This window comes from Heteronotia binoei, chromosome 12 (assembly GCF_032191835.1).
Source record: "Heteronotia binoei isolate CCM8104 ecotype False Entrance Well chromosome 12, APGP_CSIRO_Hbin_v1, whole genome shotgun sequence".
NCBI lineage: Eukaryota > Metazoa > Chordata > Lepidosauria > Squamata > Gekkonidae > Heteronotia > Heteronotia binoei.
The window spans coordinates 1,368,201-1,391,338 of record NC_083234.1 but is presented as its reverse complement, the minus strand read 5'-3'; the positions used below and the strand labels follow the sequence as shown (position 1 = coordinate 1,391,338).

Here is a 23,138-nt window from a genome sequence, read left to right as displayed (position 1 = left end):
CACCAATTTTACTTTGAACACTTCTAGCATTTGCATACAAACATCTATAATTTCCCAGGCGAGCTAGGCCCGCCACCTTCCTCCTGCCGCCTCGAGACACTGGCAGACAGTCCATATTGTTTGTCACCTTCACAGTGGACAACTCCGGTCCGTTACCCGGTAGAAAAATAGCAGCTAACCCTTCATCTCTTTGAGACGAGTCCTCCCGAACCAGAGACATTTCATCTCCTGTCGGCTTTCCCCCAAGATTTAGTTTAAAAACTGCTCTGCCACCTTTTTGATTTTAAGCGCCAGCAGCCTGGTTCCATCCGGGGACAAGTGGAGACCGTCTCTTTTGTACAGCTCCCGCTTGTTCCAGAAAGCATCCCAGTGCCTAACAAACTTAAACCCTTCCTCCTTACACCATCGTCTCATCCACACATTGAGACTTCTAATTTGTGCCTGTCTCTCCTGCCCTGCACGTGGAACAGGTAGCACTTCCGAGAAGGCTACCTTGGAGGTCCTGGCCTTAAGTCTCCCGCCTAGCAGCCTAAATTTTTCCTCCAGGACCTCACGACTGCATTTCCCCACATCGTTGGTGCCAACATGCACCACGACCACAGGCTCCTCCCCAGCACTATCTATCAGTCTATCTACTACACGCGTAATGTCCGCTACCTTCGCACCAGGCAGGCAAGTCACCATACGGTCAGTACGCGGTTTCGCCACCCGGCTGTCTACTTGCCTAATGATCGAATCACCAACTACCAATACCCCCCCTCTCCCCCTGCTCAGGGATGGTTCCTTGGCGCGAAAGGATTCCCGCTCACCGACCGAAGAAGAGGTCCCTTCTGAGGGCGCATTCCCCTTATCCTCAGCACGGTGCCCTGTTCCCTCTCGACCCTCACGCTCTCTGGCAGCAACGGGGCTGCTACGTTCAGAGCGGGGCTCATCTAATACGCCCCCGAGAGTCTTCCCCAAGTGCCTAACTGACCGTCTCTGCTTCTCCAGGGCAGTCACCTCGGCCTCAAGGGTACGAACTCGTTCCCTGAGGACCAGGAGCTCCTTGCATCGAGCACACACCCAAGACTTCTGTCCTTTGGGCAGATAGTCATACATGTGACACTCAGTGCAAAACACTGGAAAGCCCCCAACCCCCTGCTGGCATTCTATCTTCATTGTATATATATATATATTAAAATATACAGTCCTCTTTAAATGCTGTTTAAGTGGCTCCCCTTCTGGCGGGTCAACTTACCTAAACTTACCTTACCTTACTTCCAACAGATGTCTGGGTAATTGAAATCTCCCATGATCACCGTGTCCCTTCTCTTGGAGAACTTTGCAATCTGTTGTAGGAGTATCTCTGTCAAGCCCCGATATTCCCAATAATGCAGTCCTTTGTTGCTTTCAAATAAACTTGTTTATTCAGGAATTCAAAGGTGCTCCACTTAACAGAGTCAGTGGAATTACTGAGATACAAAAGGTTACCTGCTTGCTATATAGAGTATCATAAAACTACTGAAGATGCTTCATTTGAATCTTGGGTTCAGAGGTTAAAGCAACAACTATCTTTCCTACTACAAAAGCATTCTCACACTATACTGTGAAAAGATAAGCGAGCCTGTGAAATTGGAGAGTACATCCTTGAAACACAGCAGGTCCTTTCGGTATCATAAACATTCTGCTGCCAGATGGTGGTGCCTATGTGTCTCCTAAGTTGTGAATAATGGAGACTGGTCAGGGCCGTGGCCACTACTCGGCCTCTGCCTGACTTGGTGGTCTATAGCAGACCCCCATCATCACTATGAGCTAATTTGGTGTAGTGGTTAAGTGTGTGGACTCTTATCTGGGAGAACTGGGTTTGATTCCCCACTCCTCCACTTGCACCTGCTGGAATGGTCTTGGGTCAGCCAGAGCTCTCATAGGAGTTGTCCTTGAAAGGGCAGCTGCTGTAAGAGCTCTCTCAGCCCCACCTACCTCACAGGGTGTCTGTTGTGTGTGGGAGGGAGGTAAAGGAGATTGTGACTGCTCTGAGATTCAAAGTATAGGGGGTGATATAAATCTAATATCTTCTTCTTCATAATATCACTGTTATTCCTTTTATTTTTACCCAAAGACTCTCAACTGAGCTGCCATGCTCAGGCTCACATATTTCCTCACAAGTATATACCTCCTTCGCATATACTGCTATGCCTCCACCCTTTCTCATTTGCCTGTCCCTTTTAAATAAGTTGTACCCCTGAATCCTAATATTTCAGTTGTGAGTGTCATCCCACCAAGTTTCAGTAAGGCCTATTATGTCATAGTCTCCTTCCTGTATTAGGACTTCCAGTTCCTCCTGTTTGTTTCCCATACTCTGTGCATTAGCGTAGAGACATCAAAATCCATGTTTTATGCGTCCTGAGGGTTTAGTTTCCGCGCATACCTACAAGTTCATGTTAACTAGTGTATTGCCACTCTCTGCAAAGCTTTAGTGTTTTTATCCCCAGTTTCTGGCATCATACGAGGTTTTGAATTATTGTCTCGCTTCCTCATACAATTTAGTTTAAAGCCCTCCTTATTAGTTTAGATAGAAGACCACCATCTCGAAAGCGTAAGCCATGGTCCAGAATCCGAATCTTTCCTGGTGACACCATCGACGTAGTCATTCGTTTGTCTGAAGTATTCTTCTTTCTCGTCCTAAGCCATGGCTTTCAACAGGAAGAACTGATGAGAACACAACCTGTGCTCCAGCTCCTTCACCTTCTGAATCAGAGCCAGAGTCTTTTCTAATATGTTCTGGGCTGAGACGGGCAGTATTATTTGTTCCCACATGGATCAGCAAAAAGGGATAATAATCCATGGGCTTGATAAGTCTTCCAGTCCTTTGTCACACCCTGGATGCATGCTCCCGGCAGACAGCAGACCTCTCGGGATGACAAGTCCGGTCAGCACACTTTGGGCTCCACCCCTCTGAGCAAGGAATCTCCAATGACCACCACCCTCCTCTTTCTATATTGGGGAGTGGAAGCTCCAGGTTTCTTATCCACAGGATCCTGAGAAACTTTCTTTAAGCTTTGCAGAGACTGGGGAAGTAGCCCTTGTTCCAATGGTTCAGGATCAGTTACTGTGGGGAGATCCTGGAACCTATTGCTAAGCAGCCTGAGCCTCTGCAGTGTGGGGAAAACATCTGATTTTCCTGCTCCTTTGGGTTACATTTTCCACGAGCCCTCCTCCTGTGTTGGGTTCTCTTCCAGTTGCTAAGATACCACTTCCTCTTTCTCCTCTTGTCCTTTCAAGAGCGCCTTATGGGTTCTGTCAAGAAAATCCTCACCTTCTTTTATACATTGCAGTGTGGGCAATCGTGCCTTCAGTCCCCGTATCTTCTCCTCTAGCAGGGCTACTAACTTACACTTGCTGCAAGTGTAATTCTAATCTCAGGTAGAAATACAAACATCCCACAGTCTTTACATGCCACTGCCTCAGCTCCCTCACCAGCCATGCTGCTGCAATCCATTTCAAAATTATCTTTATCTTGACTTCCCTGTAAATTCCACTACCAACTGCCGCTTGAGACTACTTGTGAAGAACTACCCACCTTCCTTCAGAATCCCCAGGCAAGACCCTCAGGCGAGGAGCCGTTTGGCTCATGCCCTTTGGCTCGCACCAAAGGCTTGTGCCTCTGGCAAGGAGGAGCCTTGCAATTTAAAGGCTCAACCTCTGTCATGATCCTGGGCCTAGCAAGGCCTGCAAGCCCCAGGGAAGCCTGCCTAGGAGTTACTGGGAAAAGCCTACATCTCCCAGGATCTCCTGTCCCTCTGATTGGGTGGCCAGGTTTTGGAGGGAAACTGGCCCAGAGAGGGGTGAGGCCTGGGAGGAGAAAATAAAGGGCCAAGCCAAGGAAGGGGGTGTTCTTTCCCTGGAAGGCTGAGGTGGAAGCAGGGGAAAGACCCTTACCCAAGGGGGTAAGTGTTGGTATTACAGTAGGGACTGTATAGACGCTTTAGGGCATTTGGTTATTTTTCCCTTCATCCCTTTTACTGTTTTATGCACCTTGTTTGTTATATTGCACTGACTTTTTAAATAAATCTCCTCCCCCCCCGTTGTTAACTTTGCCTGGTCCTCACGCCCATTATTTGGCCTAAGCTAAGGGAGGTCTGGAAGGGCTTTGGAGGCTACTCTGGGCCTTCTCAAGGGAGACCATTAATCCAGAGTGGTGGCAGCAATTGGTAAAACCCCCGAGTCGTGACAACCCCCCTCCCACCTCTGGCTCAACAGACAGATGTTGAACAAAACAGGCCCCAGGCCAGACCCTTGAGGCCTCCACTTGTCATTCTTCTCCAAGAGAATGAGGAACCATTCACAAGCATTCTTTGGGTGTGATCTGTCAGCCACTTACAGATCCACCTAACGGTAAAAGGTAAAGGTCGTGGCCTGTGCAAGCACCAGTCATTTTCAACTCTGGGGTGACGTTGCTTTCACAATGTTTTCATGGCAGACTTTTTTGCGGGGTGGTTTGCCATTGCCTTCCTCAGTCATCTATACTTCCCCCCAGCAAACTGGGTATTTATTTTACTGACCTTGGAAGGATGGAAGGCTGAGTCAACCTGGAGCCGGCTACCTGAACCAGCTTCTGTTGGGATCAAACTCAGGTTGTGAGCAGAGGGCTCTGACTGCAGTACTGCAGCTTTACCACTCTGTGCCACGGGGCTCTTCCCACCTAACGGTAACAGGATCCAAACCATGTTTTATCCACTTGTAGTATAAGGAGCATAATCTGTTCTATTGGTGAAATCCTCACCAATTGTAGTGTGGACATAATTTTCATTTATAGATTATTATATCATTGAAGATTTAGTTGTGCAGGTGCAGTTTGCATGAGAAGATACACCTAGTGACCTATTCCATAAACTTACAGGAACCCACAATTTATGAGGTAGAAATGGTTTTTTTAATCTCTTGGAGAATCCTCAAAACCTTTTTGCAACTGATATTATAAAAAATTGCCTCCACTCCCCCCACCCCTTTTATAAATTTCCAGGAAGCAACCTGTGGCTTCAACAATCCTATTTTTGCTTCTGGATGTGTGTGTTTGCTTGTTTTATGAGAGTATAGTGACCACGGAGGAAGGCCCTATTGGTCATTTGATATATTCCTCCAGCTCTGTATGTGAAACAACTAAAGCTGACTCCAAGGAGTTCTTTGAGGTCTGACCTTCAGACCGTTTGTGTTTAATCTCTTCATCAAGCCTCAGATTCCATGGGAGCTCACAGGTGTGCAGCTCCTGAACCTTTCTGAGAGTTCCACCTCCTTGTCAATTGAATAGCATTGCAGCTGCATGACAATCCCTGGATGAGCTCCACCACTTATTTTTCTACAAAACGACCCCTGCTCTTAATATTTGCTACCGGGTGCCCCATGAATCAAAACATTTATTTGATAACATCTTTATCTTTAAGCCAGGGTGCTGTCTGAGAACTTCACTGCAGCAGCCAGGCAGGGTGGTGGGGCCAGGCCAGCTCTTGGCCACTGTGGGTTCTCTCTCTCTGACACTCCTCCTGCCCCCTGGCGCTGATGCGTCTCCCTCCGCCTCTCCTGTCTGCTTCCAGAGCCCTCTTTTAGCAAGGAGCACCACCTGTTCACCCACATCAACTCTACGCATGCCCGGCTGAACCTGCAGGGGTGGAGCAGTGGGGGCTGCCCCATCCTCGCCATTGTTCTGGAGTACCGGCCCAAGGGCACCTGGGTGTGGCAGAATCTGCGTGCCAACTACTCCAGCGAAGTGTTTCTGACCGAGCTGCGCGAGGCTACCTGGTACGAGCTGCGCATGAAGGCTTGCAACAGCGCTGGCTGCGGCAACGAGTCTGTGCAGTTTGCCACCCTGGACTACGACGGCAGTGAGTGACAGCCGTGAGGGGTGGGAGATACTTCCTGGCCTGTGGGACAAAAGGCCTCCCTCTGCCCCGCTGGAATCAGGACCTGTGTCTTCTTCTGGGACTAGGTACCATTCCACCCATCAAGTCTGCCCAGGGGGAAGGGGACGATGTGAAGAAACTCTTCACCATTGGCTGCCCGGTCATCCTGGCCACGCTGGGAGTCGCCCTGCTCTTTGTCATCCGCAAGAAGCGCAAGGAGAAGCGGCTGAAGCGCTTGAGAGGTGAACCTGCTGGCCCTCCCAGGGAGGGGAGGGGAGGAGAGGGAAGGTGGGCCTGTCCCAAGAGCCCCCCTGGGAAAGGAATGAAAGCAAGGAGGCCAGATGGCCAAAGGCCCTAGTAGAGACAGGCCTGAGGACATGGGAAGCTGCTGCTCTTGGGACCATTAAGTTGCAATGTAATGCAGACTTTAATGAAGAGTTTGCAACTCTTAGAAACTGCCTCAGTGTCTCATAACTGTTTCCCAAGAGTTGCTGTGTGTGCAGCTGGTGGAGTCCAAGCCTTGAGAGTGATGGAGAAGGGCCAGAGGTCTTGGAGGCTGGCACCAGGAGTCTCAGCACCAGCGTGGGGAAGGGAGCTTAGTGGTCTTCCCCTGGGAAAGAGGCCTAGCCTCTGTTCCAAAGAGTGCAGAGCAAAGCAAAGAGAGCCTGTTGTTTCTGCTGCTGTGGCCAGGCTGGAGGGCAATGCTGCTGCTCCCTCTTGGTGAGAGCCAGAGGTGCAGTGCAAGGGGCCCCCTCCTCCACCTCCTGCTCCTTTAAAGCTGAGGATCACCAGCCTCTCTCTCTCGGGTGGCTGCATGACCCAGCAAGGCCTCTGGAATGGTCTCCCTTTGCCTTCATTCCCCTGGGAGGAGGGGGTGGGCTCTGCGCTAGCCACAAGTCCTCACTCTCCTTTTCCTCTTTGCAGATGCAAAGAGCCTGGCTGAAATGCTCATCAGGTGGGTCAAGACCACGAACCACACTCCTCTGGCTTGAGCACTTCACCGAGGGCTACTAGGCATCACTGGCTTCACTTCTGGCAGCACCAGATCAACATGTTTTTGGAGGGGGGCAAAATTAAAAAATGACACCCCCTTACGGGCCATTCTGTCTTACAGTCCCATAGAATACAATGGACTCCATACCCAATGTGGTGCCTCCCCCTCCATTGGCACCTGGAACAAGTACCCCCCCTCTGCCCCCCCCCGACTTCTGGCCACTTGAGCAGCTCCTGTCTCCTTTGCACCTGGGGGTCCCTTCCCTTCCCTGCCTCGCCACCCCTCCAGCCTCTGCTGGCCATTCAGAGGCACAGCCTGTTCAAGACACACCCGAGAGGAGGGCTTCAGACAAAAACCCAGGAAAGGCACCAACACGCTCCCAACAGAAGGTGGAGTGACAAACAGCTGCAAGCCAGGCCCCCTTCAGATTACCCTCAAGGAACAGAGAAATGGCAGCACATAGAGAGCTAGATTTGACTCCAGTCACTTCGTAGCGGCCAGGAGAGTCCAGATGCCATTCAGCCTCTACTCTTTGCAAGCGTAGCAGACACAGAAAAGCCCGCCCTCCAGATGACGGCCACAGAGCAAAAGGAGGGAAGCAAGACCTCTTCTCCTGAGCCCATGTGGTGGAGGAATTTCCGGCATTCACACTCCACCTGCCCACCTTCTCCAGGGGCTCGTCTGTGAAGCAGTGCCTGGCAGTGTGTGCTATCTTCTGACTCAGCACATGGGCAACTTTGGTCTGCTCTGGGTGGGCTTTGGCCCTGACAGGCCTCATGGGTCTATTTCTGTGCCTCCCATGCCAGAGACCTGGCTCCCCAATCGGATGGTGGGGGCTGCTACACAGCCACTTGTCCCCCCCCCCCCAAACATCTGAGGGGTTCCCACATACACACCAAACCCCATCACACATATTTCCAGTTCTAATGATCTCTTGTTTCATGGGAAGGGAAATAATTGCAAAAGCTTTGCTGTGATTTTGATTTATTTAAAATACTTCCATTTGTTGCTATAATACAGCTTATTTTAGGGCCTGCAATATATGTCTGTACACAAATGCACACATTTCATATTAAAAGGAGACATTACCAGTTAAGCAGCAAAAGGAAAGCACACTGAACCACTGATATCATAGATCATAATTATTACATTTTGCTGACATTTCCTAAAGCTTGAGGCCGGTAGCTTCTATGCCCAGCTTCCTCCTGGCCTCGCTCTGTAGGCCCCCCCCCCCAACGCAACGTCGACCCATCTGTCCTGGCCCATCTAAATACCTCCTTGCAGCTCCTATGAGGTTTGGCTGCTCCCTCCCCCCCTCCAGTAGCTCTTCCACCCATATATCTATATAGCTCCATATATGTGGGTGGAAATGCCCAATGATCTGCCCCCAGCTTCTCCTTGATGCAGGACGAGGTCTCTGTGGAGACGGCTGAAGCAGCCCCCCCAACCCCTTAGGTTCATTCTGCCTCCCTCCCCCTCCTGCTCCCCCAGCCTCTCTCGCCCCTTGGAGCCCCTCCCCCGTGTCCATACGGAATGGGCCCTGCAGGAAGTCCACCTTGGCTGCTTCTCCTCCTCCGTCGTCTTCTGCTGCTCTGAGGGCCCCTGAAGTCACTTACATAGAAACTGCCTAGTGAAGCCAACGTGTGCTAAAGAGAGAAATCCTCCACCAGTGCTGGTGGTTTCCCCAAGAGGCAGCTGGAGAAGGACCCACCCTGGGGAGTGGCCTCCTTTGAAGAGCTGCTGGCTGATGGTTGCTTCTCTTCTTGGCAGCAAGAACAACCGCAGCTTTGACACCCCAGTGAAGGGGCCCCCCCAAGGCCCCCGGCTGCACATCGACATCCCCCGCGTCCAGCTCCTCATCGAGGACAAGGAAGGCATCAAGCAGATCGGTGAGCTCTCCCTCCACCTGCCCGCCCACTGGCGAGCCCCCCTGCTCTGTCTTCATGCCCTCAAGGCTTCTCGTGCCATGGGGCTTGCCAACCATGGGGGGCGGAAATCCAGCCCATTTCCTGCTCTCTCTTCCACAGGAGATGACAAAGCAACCATGCCAGTGACTGACACAGAGTTCAACCAGGCCGTGAACCCTCAAAGCTTCTGTACCGGGGTGTCCCTACACCATCCAGCGCTGATCCAGAACACGGGGCCCCTGATCGATATGTCTGACATCCGCCCTGGCACAAGTGAGTAGCACTCCCCAGCCAGGTGGGCTTGAGGCCAGCCTTTCCACCCACAGAGCCTCTCGGGCTCCAAGGTCAGAAGAACGAGGAGTTTCTGGGAGAACAGGCAGCCTCCCTCCCCCTCCAGGCAAGCGCTTCTGGCCCCACTGCAGGCAGTTCCACTTTGCAGTCACGACTCCACCTCTGTGCTCTCAGCCTGCCATGGCTTCAGGCACAAGGCATTTTCATTCGCTCTGGCTCGGCCTTCGTCTTTCTTGCGCACTTCTCTGCCCATGGCGTGCGCAGCTGCCTTGTTTGTATTATACTGGTAACTGTAAGGGACACCTCACTTAGCCTTTTCATCCTTGTATTGGTTTTTGTGCTTATTTTAAGCCTTTCAGAGGGCCCTTCGGGACAGAGGTCTGGTTTTCAAAGCACATTTAGTGGAAGACAAATTCTTTTCTCCCAGGTGTTCTTTTTATGCTGTCGATTGAATGGGAGACCTTGGCTTGTTTTCAGCTTGCTGTTGCTTTGCGGGGAACCAGCCTGGTGGGGCAGTTAAGAGCAGCAGACTCTCCCCTGGAGATCTGGGTTTGATTCCCCCTCGTCCTCCTCCTGGGTGACCTTGGGCCAGTCACAGCTCTCTCCGCCCACCTGCCTCACAAGGGGCCGGTTCATGGAGAGGATAAGAAGCTGCTTGGAGACTGCTTGGGGTGGAGAAAAGCGGTGTAAAAACCAATTCTTCTTCTCTTCTTGTTAGCCACCTTGAATCTACGGCGATAAAGCAGATCTAATTTCCAAGTAAAGCTTTGCCTGTCCCTGTGGGAAATGGGATGCTGGAGTGGATGGCCCTTGGTCTGATCCTGCAGGGCCTGTGGCAGCTGTTCTGGTGTGGAACCGCTTTCTGGGTTATTCTTCAGCTTTCCCAGGGCAAGTGAGACTCCCTTCTGCAACATCTGTCTTCCAGACCCCGTATCCCGGAAAAGCGTCAAGTCCGTACACAGCACCAGGAACCGATATTCCAGCCAATGGACCCTCAGCAAGTGCCAGGCCTCGACACCAGCACGGACCCTCACCTCCGACTGGAGGACTGTGGGGTCCCAGCATGGCATCACGGTGACAGAGAGCGACAGCTACAGTGCGAGCCTCTCGCAGGACACGGGTCAGTGGGGGGGGGATGGGAGAGGGAGCTGCTCAGACCAGATGAATGTAGAAGCTGTTCTGAGGCTGTGGGGGGGGGCACATGCCCTGCCTGCCAGCATCCCTCCCACTGCCAGGTTTCCTGGCACCTGCCGGAAAAGGAAAAGCAACCTTCCTTGGGAGTTGTGTAGCAATGTGCCCTCTGGTTCGTGCCCCCCGGACAGGCTCGGGTTCAAGGTAGGCACAAACACCCCCCCTTTCTCCCTCTCCTCGCCCCTTCAGACAAAGGACGGAACAGCATGGTGTCCACAGAGAGTGCCTCGTCCACGTACGAGGAGCTGGCCCGGGCCTACGAGCACGCCAAGCTGGAGGAGCAGCTGCAGCACGCCAAGTTTGAGATCACTGAGTGCTTCATCTCAGATAGCTCCTCAGACCAGATGACCACGGGCACCAATGAGAATGCAGACAGCATGACATCCATGAGCACGCCCTCTGAGCCGGGCATCTGCCGCTTCACTGCCTCCCCCCCCAAGCCACAAGACAGTGACCGGGGCAAGAGTGTCGCCGTGCCCATCCCTCACAGAGCAAACAAAAGTGAGTATGAAGCCGTGGCTGCCCCTCCCCCCTGCCTGGTGCTGCCAGTCCTGCCCTTGCCCTTGGCAGCCCCCCCCCCCGCAGTCTGCTCGTGTGGCCAAGAGGAGAAGGGTCTTTGCTGCACTCAACAGGCAGCCAGTGCCTGTGGCAAAGGAAAGCCCAGCGCGTGTCCCGAGACCACCAAGAAGTCTGTGATTAAAATTCCCCAAGAAGTCGGCCTTGTTGCGCCAGGTCAAGCCTCTTTTTCTTTACAAGCCTGAAAAACAGAAGTGAGAATTTTTGATTATTTTTTAAAAAAAACAACAATTGATCAACTATGTCAAACTACAAAATTTACTGACTGTAGCAGATATGGGAAGTAAGTTTTAGTTTTGCGAATGAATCCTTGTTTTTTCATTGGGTTGTTTAAAAACAATCATAAATTATCATCTGGTAAGCTGCTTCACACTTATTTCCCCTCAGCCTGTCCGACTGCTTCTGTTTTATTTGCTTGTAGATTTATCCCCCCTCCCCCAGTTCCGACCTCGGTGTGTCAGTAGCCCTGTCCCCAAGTTACAGGGGACGTCTGTGCAATCTGGGCACAGCTGGTGGGCTCAGTCATCCTCCGGTTACAAGCAGTGCCTCCAGTCTCACTTGCAAAGGGAACGCATGCTGGCTCTTTCTTCAAGGGGATCCTTGTAATGTGTGGGTGGGGGAGGGATATTTTGGGCTCTTCTGGGGTTTCGAGGGGGGGCAGAGCAGCTGCTTCCTCTGGCGGCCATTGCGGCTGTGGCTCTCCAGCCCTGCGGAAGCCTGACCTTGGGGGGTGGCGCTCCTTCTCTCCCACCTAATCAAGGGAGTGGAAGAGAGCTGCTGGTTCCCTGGAGGCCAGAGTGGCCTGTTTTCCAGCTTGTGCTTGGCACCGTCTCCCTCCTCCCCCGCCCCAGCTTCATTGGCTTCTTTCTGCCTCCTGCAGGTGATTACTGCAACCTGCCCTTGTATGTGAAGTCCGAAGGGTTCTTCCGGAAGCCAGAGCACCCTGAGCCCTGTCCGGTGGTCCCCCCTCGGGAGGCCTCCGTCCGGAATCTGGCTCGGGCCTACCACCCGCAGGCAAGGCACCTGACGCTAGACTCCAGCAGCAAGGCCTTGGCGGTGCCACACGGGAACGCAGCCACAACCACGTTACCTCAGCGGACTCTCACCATCCCTGGCTTGGCAAGCACGGCCCCTCCTGCGGCAGCTGCGGCAGCTGTGGCACCCACCGCAGTCCCCACTTCAGGCACAGAAGCCACCCCTGCCCCCAGCGTGGAGCCTCGGCTGCCTCCCGCCACCAAAATGGGGGGGTCCAGGGACTCGCTTCTCGAAATGAGCACGTCCGGGATAGGGAGGGCACAAAAGCAAGGAGCTGGCACCTACTCCAAATCCTACACACTGGTGTAGCAGTCGACCCAAGCCAACACAGACTTTTGCTCTTTTCCTGCATTATTTATATTGAAATAAAATACGCTCTTGTACAGAATGGACTTCTTTTTGTACAAATAAAACTATTTTCTTCTCCCAACTTGGGGCAAACAAATCAGCCAAGGATGCAAAGGATTTGGGACTCTCTCACTGGAGTTTTTGTTCTGTGATTCAGACATTGGCAAGAGCACACAAGACAAGCCCTGTGTGCCTTTTCTCTCCCCCTCTCCCCCTCGGCCACCCAGCTGTGGGCTTGGAAGAGACTCCTTTGAGACTTGCATGTTGTTTTACTGTTTGGGAAACGTTGGGACTTGCTTTGATTTGCATCTGCCTCTGTGTTAATACCTTTTTCTATCTCAAAAGTGGCACAGTGTGCAATAAAGTTATGTTTCTATAACAGTGGGCTCCTTGATTGAACTGTGCAGGGCAGCTGTTGGGATGGAGCACGCTGGGCATGCAGAAGAGATGGCCTCCAGAGACCTGGAGCACAAAGCCCGAGGCCAGCTGTGGAAATGCAGCTGGACCAAGCCCTTCCCTCCGCCAGCCAGCGAGATCCATCCCTGGCTCCCAAGGCTGCTGTGCAGGAGGGAGGGAGACCAGTGGCTCAGCCTAGAGGGGGCTCTGTATGGGGCTAGCTTCTGAAGCATTGCAGGGGGTTTGCTATCAATAGGCCAGCTCCTTCCCTTCCCACCCCCACAGATCAAGACCCAGCTGAACAGTTAAAAGGCGCTTGGTTCCAGCCTCCTCAGTGCACTGAGCCCCCAAGGCAGGCGGACCAGCGGCTCACGTGGAGAGCAAGGCAGGAGGGGCGGGGAGGGGGCAAGTTCCATTCAAGGAGGAGCTTTGTTGTGTGTGCCCTCCCCCTTTCCTTCTCCACATGTGTGCTCCCAAAAGCTTCTGCCTTGGCTCAAGCCGGGGTGGTCTTCAAGATGCCCCCGCTGGACTCCAACGTTGTCCTGCTGCTTCAGACCCCCACAGCTGCTGCCCCCCTGGATCTAGTGGCTAAAATGCACAGCTGGAGGGGGGGTTACTGCGGCCTTGGCAGCAGGACATGTAGAACGGAGCTCAGGATGTTGGCTGAGATCAGGCTGCAAAAATGTCTACTGAAATGTTGTTCAGTCGCACAGTCAAGTCCGACTCTTTGTGACCCCATGAATAAAGTCACACCAGGCCCTCCTGTCTCCTATCATTCTCCAGAGTCCACTCAAATTCATGTTAGTTACATGTTAGTTAATGCTGTCCAGCCATCTCATCTTTTGCCGTCCCCTTCTTCTTTTGCCTTCTGTCTTCCCAACATCAGGATCTTCTCCAGGGAGTGCTCCCTTCTCATTTGGGGGCCAAGTATTTGAGCTTCAGTTTCAGCATCTGACCTTCCAGGGAACAGTCAGGGTTGATTTCCCTTAGGGCTGACCAATTTGATCATCTTGCAGTCCAAGGGACTCTCAAGAGTCTTCTCCAGCACCACAACTCAAAAGCATCTATTCTGCGCTCAGCCTTCCTTTTGGTCCAACTCTCACAGCCATATATTACTACTACTACTACATCACTTTGACTATACGGACTTTTGTTGGCAGGGTGATGTCTACTTTTTATTATACTGTCTAGGTTTGCTGGGAAAGACAGAAGGCAAAAGAAGAAGGGGACAGCAAAAGATGAGATGGCTGGACAGCGTTACTGAGGTAACTAACACAAATTTGAGCAGACTTCGGAGGATGGTGGAAGACAGGATAGCCTGGCGTGACTTTATCCATGGGGTCGCAAAGAGTTGGGACTCGACTGTGTGAATGAACAACAGCAAAAGGTTTGCCATATATGTCCTCCCAAGAAGCAAACGTTTTTTTAATTTCATGCTGCAGTCACCGTCTGCAGTGATATTGGATCCCAGAAATGTGATGTCTGTCACTACTTCACATTCCTGGGATCCAAGATTACTCCAGATGGTGACTGTAGCCATGAAATTAGAAGATGTTTGCAATTTTAGTCTCCATTAATAGAAGCAGAGCATCCACTGTTTGCAACAATACAAGGAAGAAGGAGACAACTTGGACCAGCTTCAGCCTGGCCAAAGGAGCTTATGATGAGAGAGTGAAGGAGCTGGGCACATTCCTGCTGACAAAGAGAAGACAGAAGGACTGTCTCACGCAAGAGGGCAAGGACTTACTCTCTGCTGCTGCTGCAGAGGACAAGACCAGCTGTACTGAGCTAAGGTGGTCTTGTCCTCTGCAGATGGACAGATCTTCTTCGTGGTCTCTGTGCTTCACACTCATGGGATAGAGCGCCCGTGCCAATCCCCAAATCAGTACCTAAAAAGCCCGGGATTTTTTTGTGCTCGGCACCAGTGGGCATGCGCAGGTGTCCCAGTACACATGCTCACCAGAGCCAGCGCGAGGATCCCGCCAGTTCCTCCTTGACCGCTGCGTTGAAAGGATATTTCTTCGACTGCTCCGGTCGGTGCCTGGTAATCTTTCTGGATTTTTCCCCATTTTCTTGCCCATTTTTTATTTTCTTAGCCTTGTTAGCCCTGTTAGTGTTTTTTTTAAAAAAGAACTTTTTGTTGGACTTTGTCCCTCGGGGCCATACTTTCCCCCTTCCCTCGTAGGTTCCGGTGCCTATGGAAAGGTGTTGGGGGTTCTTCAAGTGCTACCTGAAGTGCGGTAGTAAAATTGCACCTCCTGACGGTCACTCCGCTTGTTGTGCCTGGGCAAGGGACACCGTGTCGACTCGTGCCCTCATTGCTCGAGGTTTTTGAGGCAGACGCAGAAAAATTGGGCGGGAAGGCTATCGGTGGCTTTAGTCAAATTGGCTCTTTGTCCGTCGAAAATGGCTACGGCCCGTCGGCATCGATGGGGGACGCTACCCAGTCTATGGCTTCGACATCGATCGATCCATCATCGCCATCACAGACAGGTATGCTGACTGAGCGGGGTCGATCCACAAAACGACCCTCTGAAGGGTTAGTGGAGCCCACGCTGACCAAGAAACGCCGGGACAATTCGGGGACTCGATCGTCTAAGAAGCCGAAATTGGATAAGCGGAAGAACAGACTTTCCCGCACTCCTTCCCTTCTAGGGATGCTTCGATGGAATCGGAGTGAGTGCAAACTGCTCCACCTTGGAGGATTCTGGCTTTTCCCAGTCCCCAAAGTCCATCAGTATCGGGAAGATGTGGTTCTCAGCCGACCCATTTTTCGGGATTGGAGCAGGAAATCGACCTAACCCAGCGGACTCATTTGTCCAAGTCGGGGTCGTGTCATTGGAGCGACAGTGGTTCGGTATCAGAGGTCAAGGCCTCGGCGCCGAACAAACCTTTAGCACTGTTTCCACCTATGACAGGATGGAGAGAACTCGAGTCGAGTGCTGCAAGTCGATGGCTCCCATCAGCTCCTATGTGGGACCAACGTTGGTGCCCTTGCTCATTTGGGCCTTACCCATATCCATCGCAATACCCGTGGTATCCTCCCCATGAATTGATACGTGGTATCGCCATACCTGTGGTATCCTCCCCGGAATGGGACCAACGCTCAGAAGCTTCGCACTTCTCGAGGGTTTCTCATCACTCCGACACTCGTCATGTACCTTCGGCATCGGTGTCAATTCCTCCTGAAAGACGCAGAGGGCGGTCTGGGGACCTGCAGGCTCATCCATTGGTATCGCTGTGGTCGCCCGAACGTGCCTCGACCCTGAAGTTATCCAAACACTCTGCAAGAAGAGATTCCTCGACATCGGATTCTGAGGTCAGTACCGATGATCAGGACAGGGCAGTGGAACCTTCTCCAGAATCGCATATAGCCAGCATCCACACCAATTTCCTCACGACGCCTGGACCACATGTATCGTGTCCAGGAGGCTGGTGTTGTTGAGTTTTTGTTTTCTCACCCCAAACCCAATTTGGTGGTGGTTTCTTCATCCTCGAAGGCATGTAAGACCCACTCTTCCCCACCTGATAAGGAGGGCAAGAAGACTGACAATGCTGGCAGACGGTTCTACTCAGCAGGAGCTTTGGGAGTGAAAATCTCCAACTACGCTGCATGTATGGCTCACTACCAGTATTCAGTTTGGGAACAGCTCACACCGCTGATCTCATCTATGAGTGAGGATAAGCGGGCTTTGCTGAAGAAGCTCCAAAAAGAGGGGTTTGCTGTGGCTAAACAACAGCTGGCTGCGTCAAAACACATGGTGGATGTCTCTGCCAAGACCCTCACTTCCGCTGTTTCCCTGCGCCATCACTCTTGGTTACAGTCTACAGCCCTTCAACCTGACACCAGGGCCTACGTTGAAGACCTTCCTTTCGAAGGTGAAGGTCTTTTCAGTTCCACAACTGATAGCGTCCTTCAAGAGATGGACAAAAGTATTAAGACCTCGAGGAACCTTGGCGTCCCTGCGTCTACTTGGGCTGGCAAACCTAAGCAGTGGCACAAATCTTGGCCCAAGAGGCCTTATCAGAAATTTTCCCCTGACCAATCCTGGAGACCTCGCTCTTCACAGACAGAGAGTAGATCTCCTTATAGGGGAAATAACAAGTCGGCTTCTGTGGCCACAAACAAATCCAAGGGCTCCTGCCCTCAGGAACAGGGCCTTTGACTTCTCTGCTGCTCACATCATCATCCCTTCTTTTCACGTCCACCTCCATCATCATCTACCGGCCTGGGAGTCATCTCCACAGACAGAGATTCAAAGCCCTTTCATTTGGCCTGCGTACTGCACCGTGGGTGTTTACCAAGATGATGAGTGTTGTAGCTGCACATCTCCGGCTTCAGGGCATAGTCGTTTTTCCTTATATAGACAACTGGCTCCTCGTGGCAGATTCGGAAGAGCGTCTGTCCGGCCATATTGCAACCACTCTTCATCTTCTTCATACCTTAGGTCTGCAAGTCAACATGAAAAAGTCCCATCTGATACCATCAGAGACAGTTCAGTTTTTTGGGGCTCTGCTAGACACAAATCTTCATTGCGCGTTTCTGCCTCAGCAGAGAGTGATGGACATCATCATTCTCATTCACCTTTTTCAAAGCCGGAAATGGGGCACAGCACAACAGCTGCAGCGGATGCTGGGGCTGATGGTGGCGACTACCAGTGTGCTGCTGTTCGCGAAACTGCACATGAGGGGGCTTCAACTTTGGTTCCTCAGGAAGTTTTGGCCTTTACGGGACTCACCTCGAAAGAGGTTCATGATTCCACCCTCGATCCTTCGGGCCATGGAATGGTGGACATCCAGAGACAACATCTGTCAGGGAGCTCCTTTCCATCTGCCTGTAACGACAGTTATGATCACCACAGATGCGTCCTTATGGGGCTGGGGTGCTCACATGGATTCTCTATGTGTGGGGGGGTCCGTGGCCTCCACAGCTGACTCGTTGCCAAACTATCTCGAACTGTTGGCAATTCATTTCGCCCTTCGGTCCTTCCGTCTCTTGGTGGCGGGGAAGGCTGTGGCTCTGTTGATGGACAATACTACAGCCCTTTGTTATGTCAACACGCAGGGCGGGACAGTCTCCCGACGGCTCTGTGCGCTAGCAACAGAACTGTGGCTGGAGTGTCTGGAGCACGGCATCTACGTAAAGGCTGCACACCTTCCAGGAGTACTCAATCTCCAGGCGGATTCGTTGAGCAGAGGAGCAGCATCCCCACACGAATGGGAAATGCAGTGGCGCTTCCTTCAACCTGTGTTCCAGTTCTGGGGGTATCCTCAGGTGGATGTTTTCGCCACAGCCCTGAATCATGTCTTTCTGAACAGTAGAAAGTTGTCTACCCGTGTTTCCTATGACAGGAAATGGGGTAAATTTCTTTGGTTTTTGGCTGATTCTGCGGTCTCACCCCAACAGGTGGGTCTACCGACAATTTTTATTTTTCTGCTGTCTTTGGTGGATGCTGGACTTTCCTTTTCCTCTGTTAAAGTTTATTTATCAGCTCACCATGAGCTTGTTGAGGGGCATTCGGTGTTTGCTCATCCTCATTCGAAGCAATTCTTGAAAGGATTGGTCAGATTGCATCCTCTGTCTAGATCTCCTCCACAGTTGTGGGATCTGCCGTTAGTATTGGACAGATTGACCCGGCGTCCCTTTGAAGCAATGGCAACCTGTTCCCTACAGCTTCTATCCTGGAAGACTGCATTTTTGGTGGCAATCACGTCGGCACGCCGTGTAGGGGAGCTCATGGCTATGTGTTGTGACCACCCATACTTAGTGTTTCAGGAGTCCGGAGTTTCGTTGGCTCCTGATTTTTCGTTTCTCCCTAAGGTGGTTTCCCAATTTCACCTTAAGTTGGATGTTTGGTTACCTACGTTTTAACCTCACGCCTTCCTCGGACGAGGAACATCGGTGGCACACTTTGGATGTCAAGCGTGCGTTACTTTTTTACCCGAGTCGTTCTAAGAGTTTTCGTCAGGACCAGCATCTTTTTGTTTCCTATGCTGCTCTTAGGTTGAGTTCCAAAATTTCATCTCAGCGGCTTTCGAAGTGGCTTACTGAAACTATTAAGCTGTGCTACTTGCTGGCAAAGAAGCTGTTGCCTGGACCCATTCGTAGACACTCTACTAGAGCGATGGCAACGTTGGTGGCGTTCCTGAAGGGTGTCTCCTTGATGGACTTATGCAAGGCCGCCACTTGGTCCTCTCCTCATGCTTTCATGAAGCACTACGCTCTGCATGTGCATGCTCAGCAGAGAACTCGTCTGGGAGCTGTGGTGCTGCAAGCAGTCTCTTCTGGTTGGCCGTCTATTCCCGCCTCCAGGTATGTCTGGCTTGCTAATCTCCCATGAGTGTGAAGCACAGAGACCACGAAGAAGACAGACAGGTTGCTTACCTGTAACTGTAGATCTTCGAGTGGTCATCTGCATTCACACTACCCGCCCCTCCTTCCCCACTGCTGATGGTCTCCCTACGTTAGGGGCTTCCAGCGGTCAGGAAAGAACTGGCGGGATCCTCGCACTGGCTCCGGTGAGCATGCGTACCGGGACGCCTGCGCATGCCCACTGGTGCCGAGCGTGAAAAAATCCCCAGCTTTTTAAGTACTGATTCGGGGATCGGCGCAGGCACTCTATCCCATGAGTGTGAATGCACAGATGACCACCTGAAGATCTACAGTTACAGATAAGCAACCTGTCTTTCTCAGCTGAATATTATGAGACACTTCCAAATACTTTCCCTCGCTGTAAGGCTTCAAGCAAATGCCGGACAACGTGAGCAAGCTCCTGCCTGATCTGAGCAAGCCCCGCCTGATCTGCCTCCCAGAAAACCCCAAGCCCAGGCAGCACTTGCTGGTCCACACCACAAGGAGGCGAGGGGTGGAAAGAAGCTGCAGGCACTGTGCTCTACTTGCCCTGCTTGTGCTGCTGGTAGAGGCGGTAGTGAGCCTGGATGGCCCCTGCTGCCCTCTCTACTGGGTCGCTGGGCTCCTCACTCTCGCTGCTGGGCGCTGCACTCCCATCACCTACGGAGACAGAAGAGGAAGAACAACACAGCATCACAGGTGCGGTGCGGCCCCCTCCACATCACCAGCCAGTGGGAGGGGAAGGGAGGGGAGGTCAGCTGTTTCCCCTAAGCCTGTCCAGAAAAGCTTGCCCCTGAGGGCACCCCTCCAGCACAAGGGAGAAGTGGGGAAAGGACTCCCCTTTAGAGGGCAGCAGGGATGCCCGATCTGCTCAGGAGGAAGGAGTGCCTCCTGCCTTCCCTTCCCACACTGTTTTGTAAAGCCAAAACGTGTGTGTGTGTGTTTGCCCCATTTTGGAGATGCCCTCACGTGGCATTGTCTTGACTCATTTTGTCAGAGCATCTCGTGTGAGCCTCTGCCGCTCTTCTGCATCCACTTCCTGGGGAGCAGCAGAATGGGGGCCGGGGGTGGACCCTCACCCCCACCCTAGTGCCACTCCCCCGCAGCACCACAGCCACACTTCCAGTGCCCTCCCCCCCCCACAGGGGCTCAAGCCAGAAGGAGCCTCATCTGCACCTCCCAAAGGCCTGGTTGGCAGAGCAGGCTGCGGCACAACAGGGCGCCCCCCTGGATACACCAGCCTGCATGCTTAAGGCCCCAGATCCTTAAGGCCAGCTTCTGCTGCAGTGCACTGGCTGCTTCCTGAAATGCTCTGTGCGCTTTAGGAACAGGACACGCCTTCCAGCGTGTTGCATTCATGGTCCAGGCGGTCCCATCCAAGCTGCACAAAACAAGAAGCTATCTGCCACCACGGCTGAAGCCTGCTCTGACGAAAGCACACCCCTCTGGCACAGGCCGCTTGGTGCTGAGGAAAGGCCACCAAGAGCAGGAGGCTGCCCACGCGTGGACGAAGCCTTGTTCTCCTGAAGGCAGCCAGGGGCTCTTCCTCACCACCAGACAACCGTGGCCCTGAGCAGCACGGCCTGACTTCCCCCACTCAAGCACGCACGCAGGCAGGGGGCCAAGAGAGCCATCGCAGCAGCAGCAGCCCAACTTCTGCAGGACAGCCCCAACGCCACACCACTTCTCCTCATTGGCTCTCGTGCAGAAAAGAACGGAGCAGCCTCCTCTGGTCTTTCTATCCTGCTCATCCTTTCATCCAATTAAGTGCAAAGGCCACTGAGAATAGCAGCAGCAGGAGGAAACAAATCCATTTTACTCAGGACATGACTTTGAGCTGCTACTGCAAATTCTAACAATGGGGGGGGGGCAGTTGCACGTACAAGGAGCACACCCATCCCCAGAATAAGCGGCAGGGAATTCTTGAAGGCAAAACTATCAGAGAGAGAGAGATCCTTCCATGCTGCCAGTGGGCCAGTGAGGAGGAATACTCCCAACTCAGCCTTTTGCTCTTAAAACCACCACCACTTGACATTTGACCTCACCTCTTCGTCCTGGAATGGAATAGATGCTGTCGTGGTGAGAACTCCCTCCTTTCTGGAACAAGAACAAGAAGCAGAGTCAATATGAACAACCGAGATACATCCCGCCTTTCCTCCACTATGGAGCTGCTGCTGGAGGCTTCCCTGCTCTCCCGCCTGCTTCCTTTCACCTCCCTGGGACCTAGAACCCGCTCTGGAACAAGAAGGGGCCTGCAACTAGTCAAGCACTTGAACCGAGAGCTTGCATGGAGGGACTGCGGCTGACCACTGCTGAGAGGTGCGCCTGTCAAAGCCTGCAGCAATGAATCCAAGAGCGAGATCTGTGTGGCTGATGAATGCGCCTTCCAGGCTAATGGTGGCTCCGTGCCCAAGAGCTGGCTCTCAGTGTTCACTCGGTTGGGACTGCTGCTGCTGCTGGAAGAACCAACCCCTTTGCCTTCCTCCTGCCGCCATTAGCCAAAGGCCCAAAGCTTAAGTTTTGCCATCTTAAAAGGCTTTTCTTTTGAAATGGAGTTTCCAGTCCTGTTCCCCCATTCCCAGTTACGGTGTGACATCCAGCAGGTGAGAAGCATGTTGGCACCACAAAGCCTTAATGACTAGAAGTTTAAAGGCCCCTGGAGCAGCTGGCTGGCAAACGAGGGAGAGCCCACATACCTCGCTGTCTCGGCTGGTTCTCCGACTCTGGGTCACATACTGCACCTGCCACGGCAGGGGCTGGTGCACCAGGTATGGAAGGGGTTCCTCGTGGAACAAGCCGTGGCCAAGCTGGGCGGGAGGAAAGAAAGGGCTTATCAGCAGGCAAGTACTGCAAGCATACAAGTCACCACCAACAGTCCCTCTAAGCTGCAGAGTCTTGTGAGCAAAAATTCTACTTTGTGAGCGGCTGGTAATAAAGTTGTGAGCTGCTGCATAAATTATTGTGCTCTGGGGTCAATTTTCCTAAGCTAAGACAAAAATGTGTGAGCTGAAGGCTAAAAATCTGTGAGCTAGCTCACACTAACTCAGCTTAGAGGGACCCTTGATCACCCCCCTTCAGCATCATGGCCCCTTATAGTGAGCTGCAGAGGGCCAAAGGATTGCAGATTCAGAGCTCTGGCAGAGGTTGTCCTTGAAAGGGTAGCTGCTGGGAGAGCTCTCTCAGCCCCACCCACCTCACAGGGTGTCTGTTGTGGGGGAGGAAGGTAAAGGAGATTGTGAGCCATTCTGAGTGGAGGGTGGAATACAAATCCAATGTCGTCTTCTCCTCCACCATCCTCTTCTGCCAGAGGCTGAGGATGTGGGACACACTTCTGCACTTCCCATGTCATTTTCACGACAGGAAGAAGAAATGCTTGGGCAGGACCCCTTGGGAGCCTGCCCAGCACACCACAGTACAGACGGGAAAGGGATTCAGCTCTGCTGGCTACACTCAGCCCTTCATCCACAGAGGAAGCCGGGTGGAAGAGGAGTGCCATCGAAGGCCAGCCTCAGACCACCTGCCAGGATGCCACTTCCTGCCTCCCCATCTCACCAAAGGACATGTTGCTGGGGTCAAGAGAAGCCCTCAGCCAGAGGGAGGCAGGCTGCAGTAGCAGCAGGGGCCCAGCAGAAAGAAGCTCCACCCAGAATAAAAGGGCCTTGGAAATGCTCCCGGGGCAACAGTGGCCCTTCCCCCCCTCTTTCACCCAAGCAGCACGACTGTGGGGCCCTTGCTTGCTAGAGTTCCAGGAAGCTCTCCATAGCTGGACACTGCTGAGCAGGTCGCTCCATTGGGCAGCAGGAGTCTAACTCACCAAGGGAAAGAGACATCAAGCCACAGCCCTGTCTCAAAGAAGGACATCTGTTGTTCAGCCACAGGCGAGTCCAACTCTTTGCAACGCCAGGGACAAAGTCACGCCAGGCAAGATGCAATCCACTGGAGAAGGAAACGGCAACCACTCCAGTATCCTTGCCAAGAAAAACCCCATGGACAGTAACAAAAGGAAATGGCCACCTCTAAAGGCGAGAGAGGAGCCTTACCTGCCTCAGAGCCTTCACCATGAAGAAGAGGGCAGTCATCAAGGTGGCCAGCATGGTGAAGGAAGTCGCCTGCAAGGGGCCACTTGCCCCAGCTCACTCTTCTGGCGCGGCTACAGGGCAACCAACCTCCCC

The 23,138-nt window shown here is 52.6% G+C and overlaps 1 protein-coding gene across 1 annotated transcript in view; it reads left to right on the top strand.

Moving 5' to 3' along the window:
- Window positions 1–12,597, top strand: part of DSCAML1 (DS cell adhesion molecule like 1) — a 242,251-nt gene extending 229,654 nt beyond the window's left edge. The window contains exons 26-33 of the mRNA XM_060250887.1: window positions 5,571–5,858; window positions 5,963–6,118; window positions 6,801–6,831; window positions 8,641–8,759; window positions 8,898–9,050; window positions 9,994–10,188; window positions 10,449–10,760; window positions 11,716–12,597. Coding sequence (XP_060106870.1) covers window positions 5,571–5,858; window positions 5,963–6,118; window positions 6,801–6,831; window positions 8,641–8,759; window positions 8,898–9,050; window positions 9,994–10,188; window positions 10,449–10,760; window positions 11,716–12,179 — 1,718 coding nt within the window. The 3' untranslated portion in view covers window positions 12,180–12,597. The remainder of the gene's footprint in view (window positions 1–5,570; window positions 5,859–5,962; window positions 6,119–6,800; window positions 6,832–8,640; window positions 8,760–8,897; window positions 9,051–9,993; window positions 10,189–10,448; window positions 10,761–11,715) is intronic.
- Window positions 12,598–23,138: the final 10,541 nt, after the last annotated feature.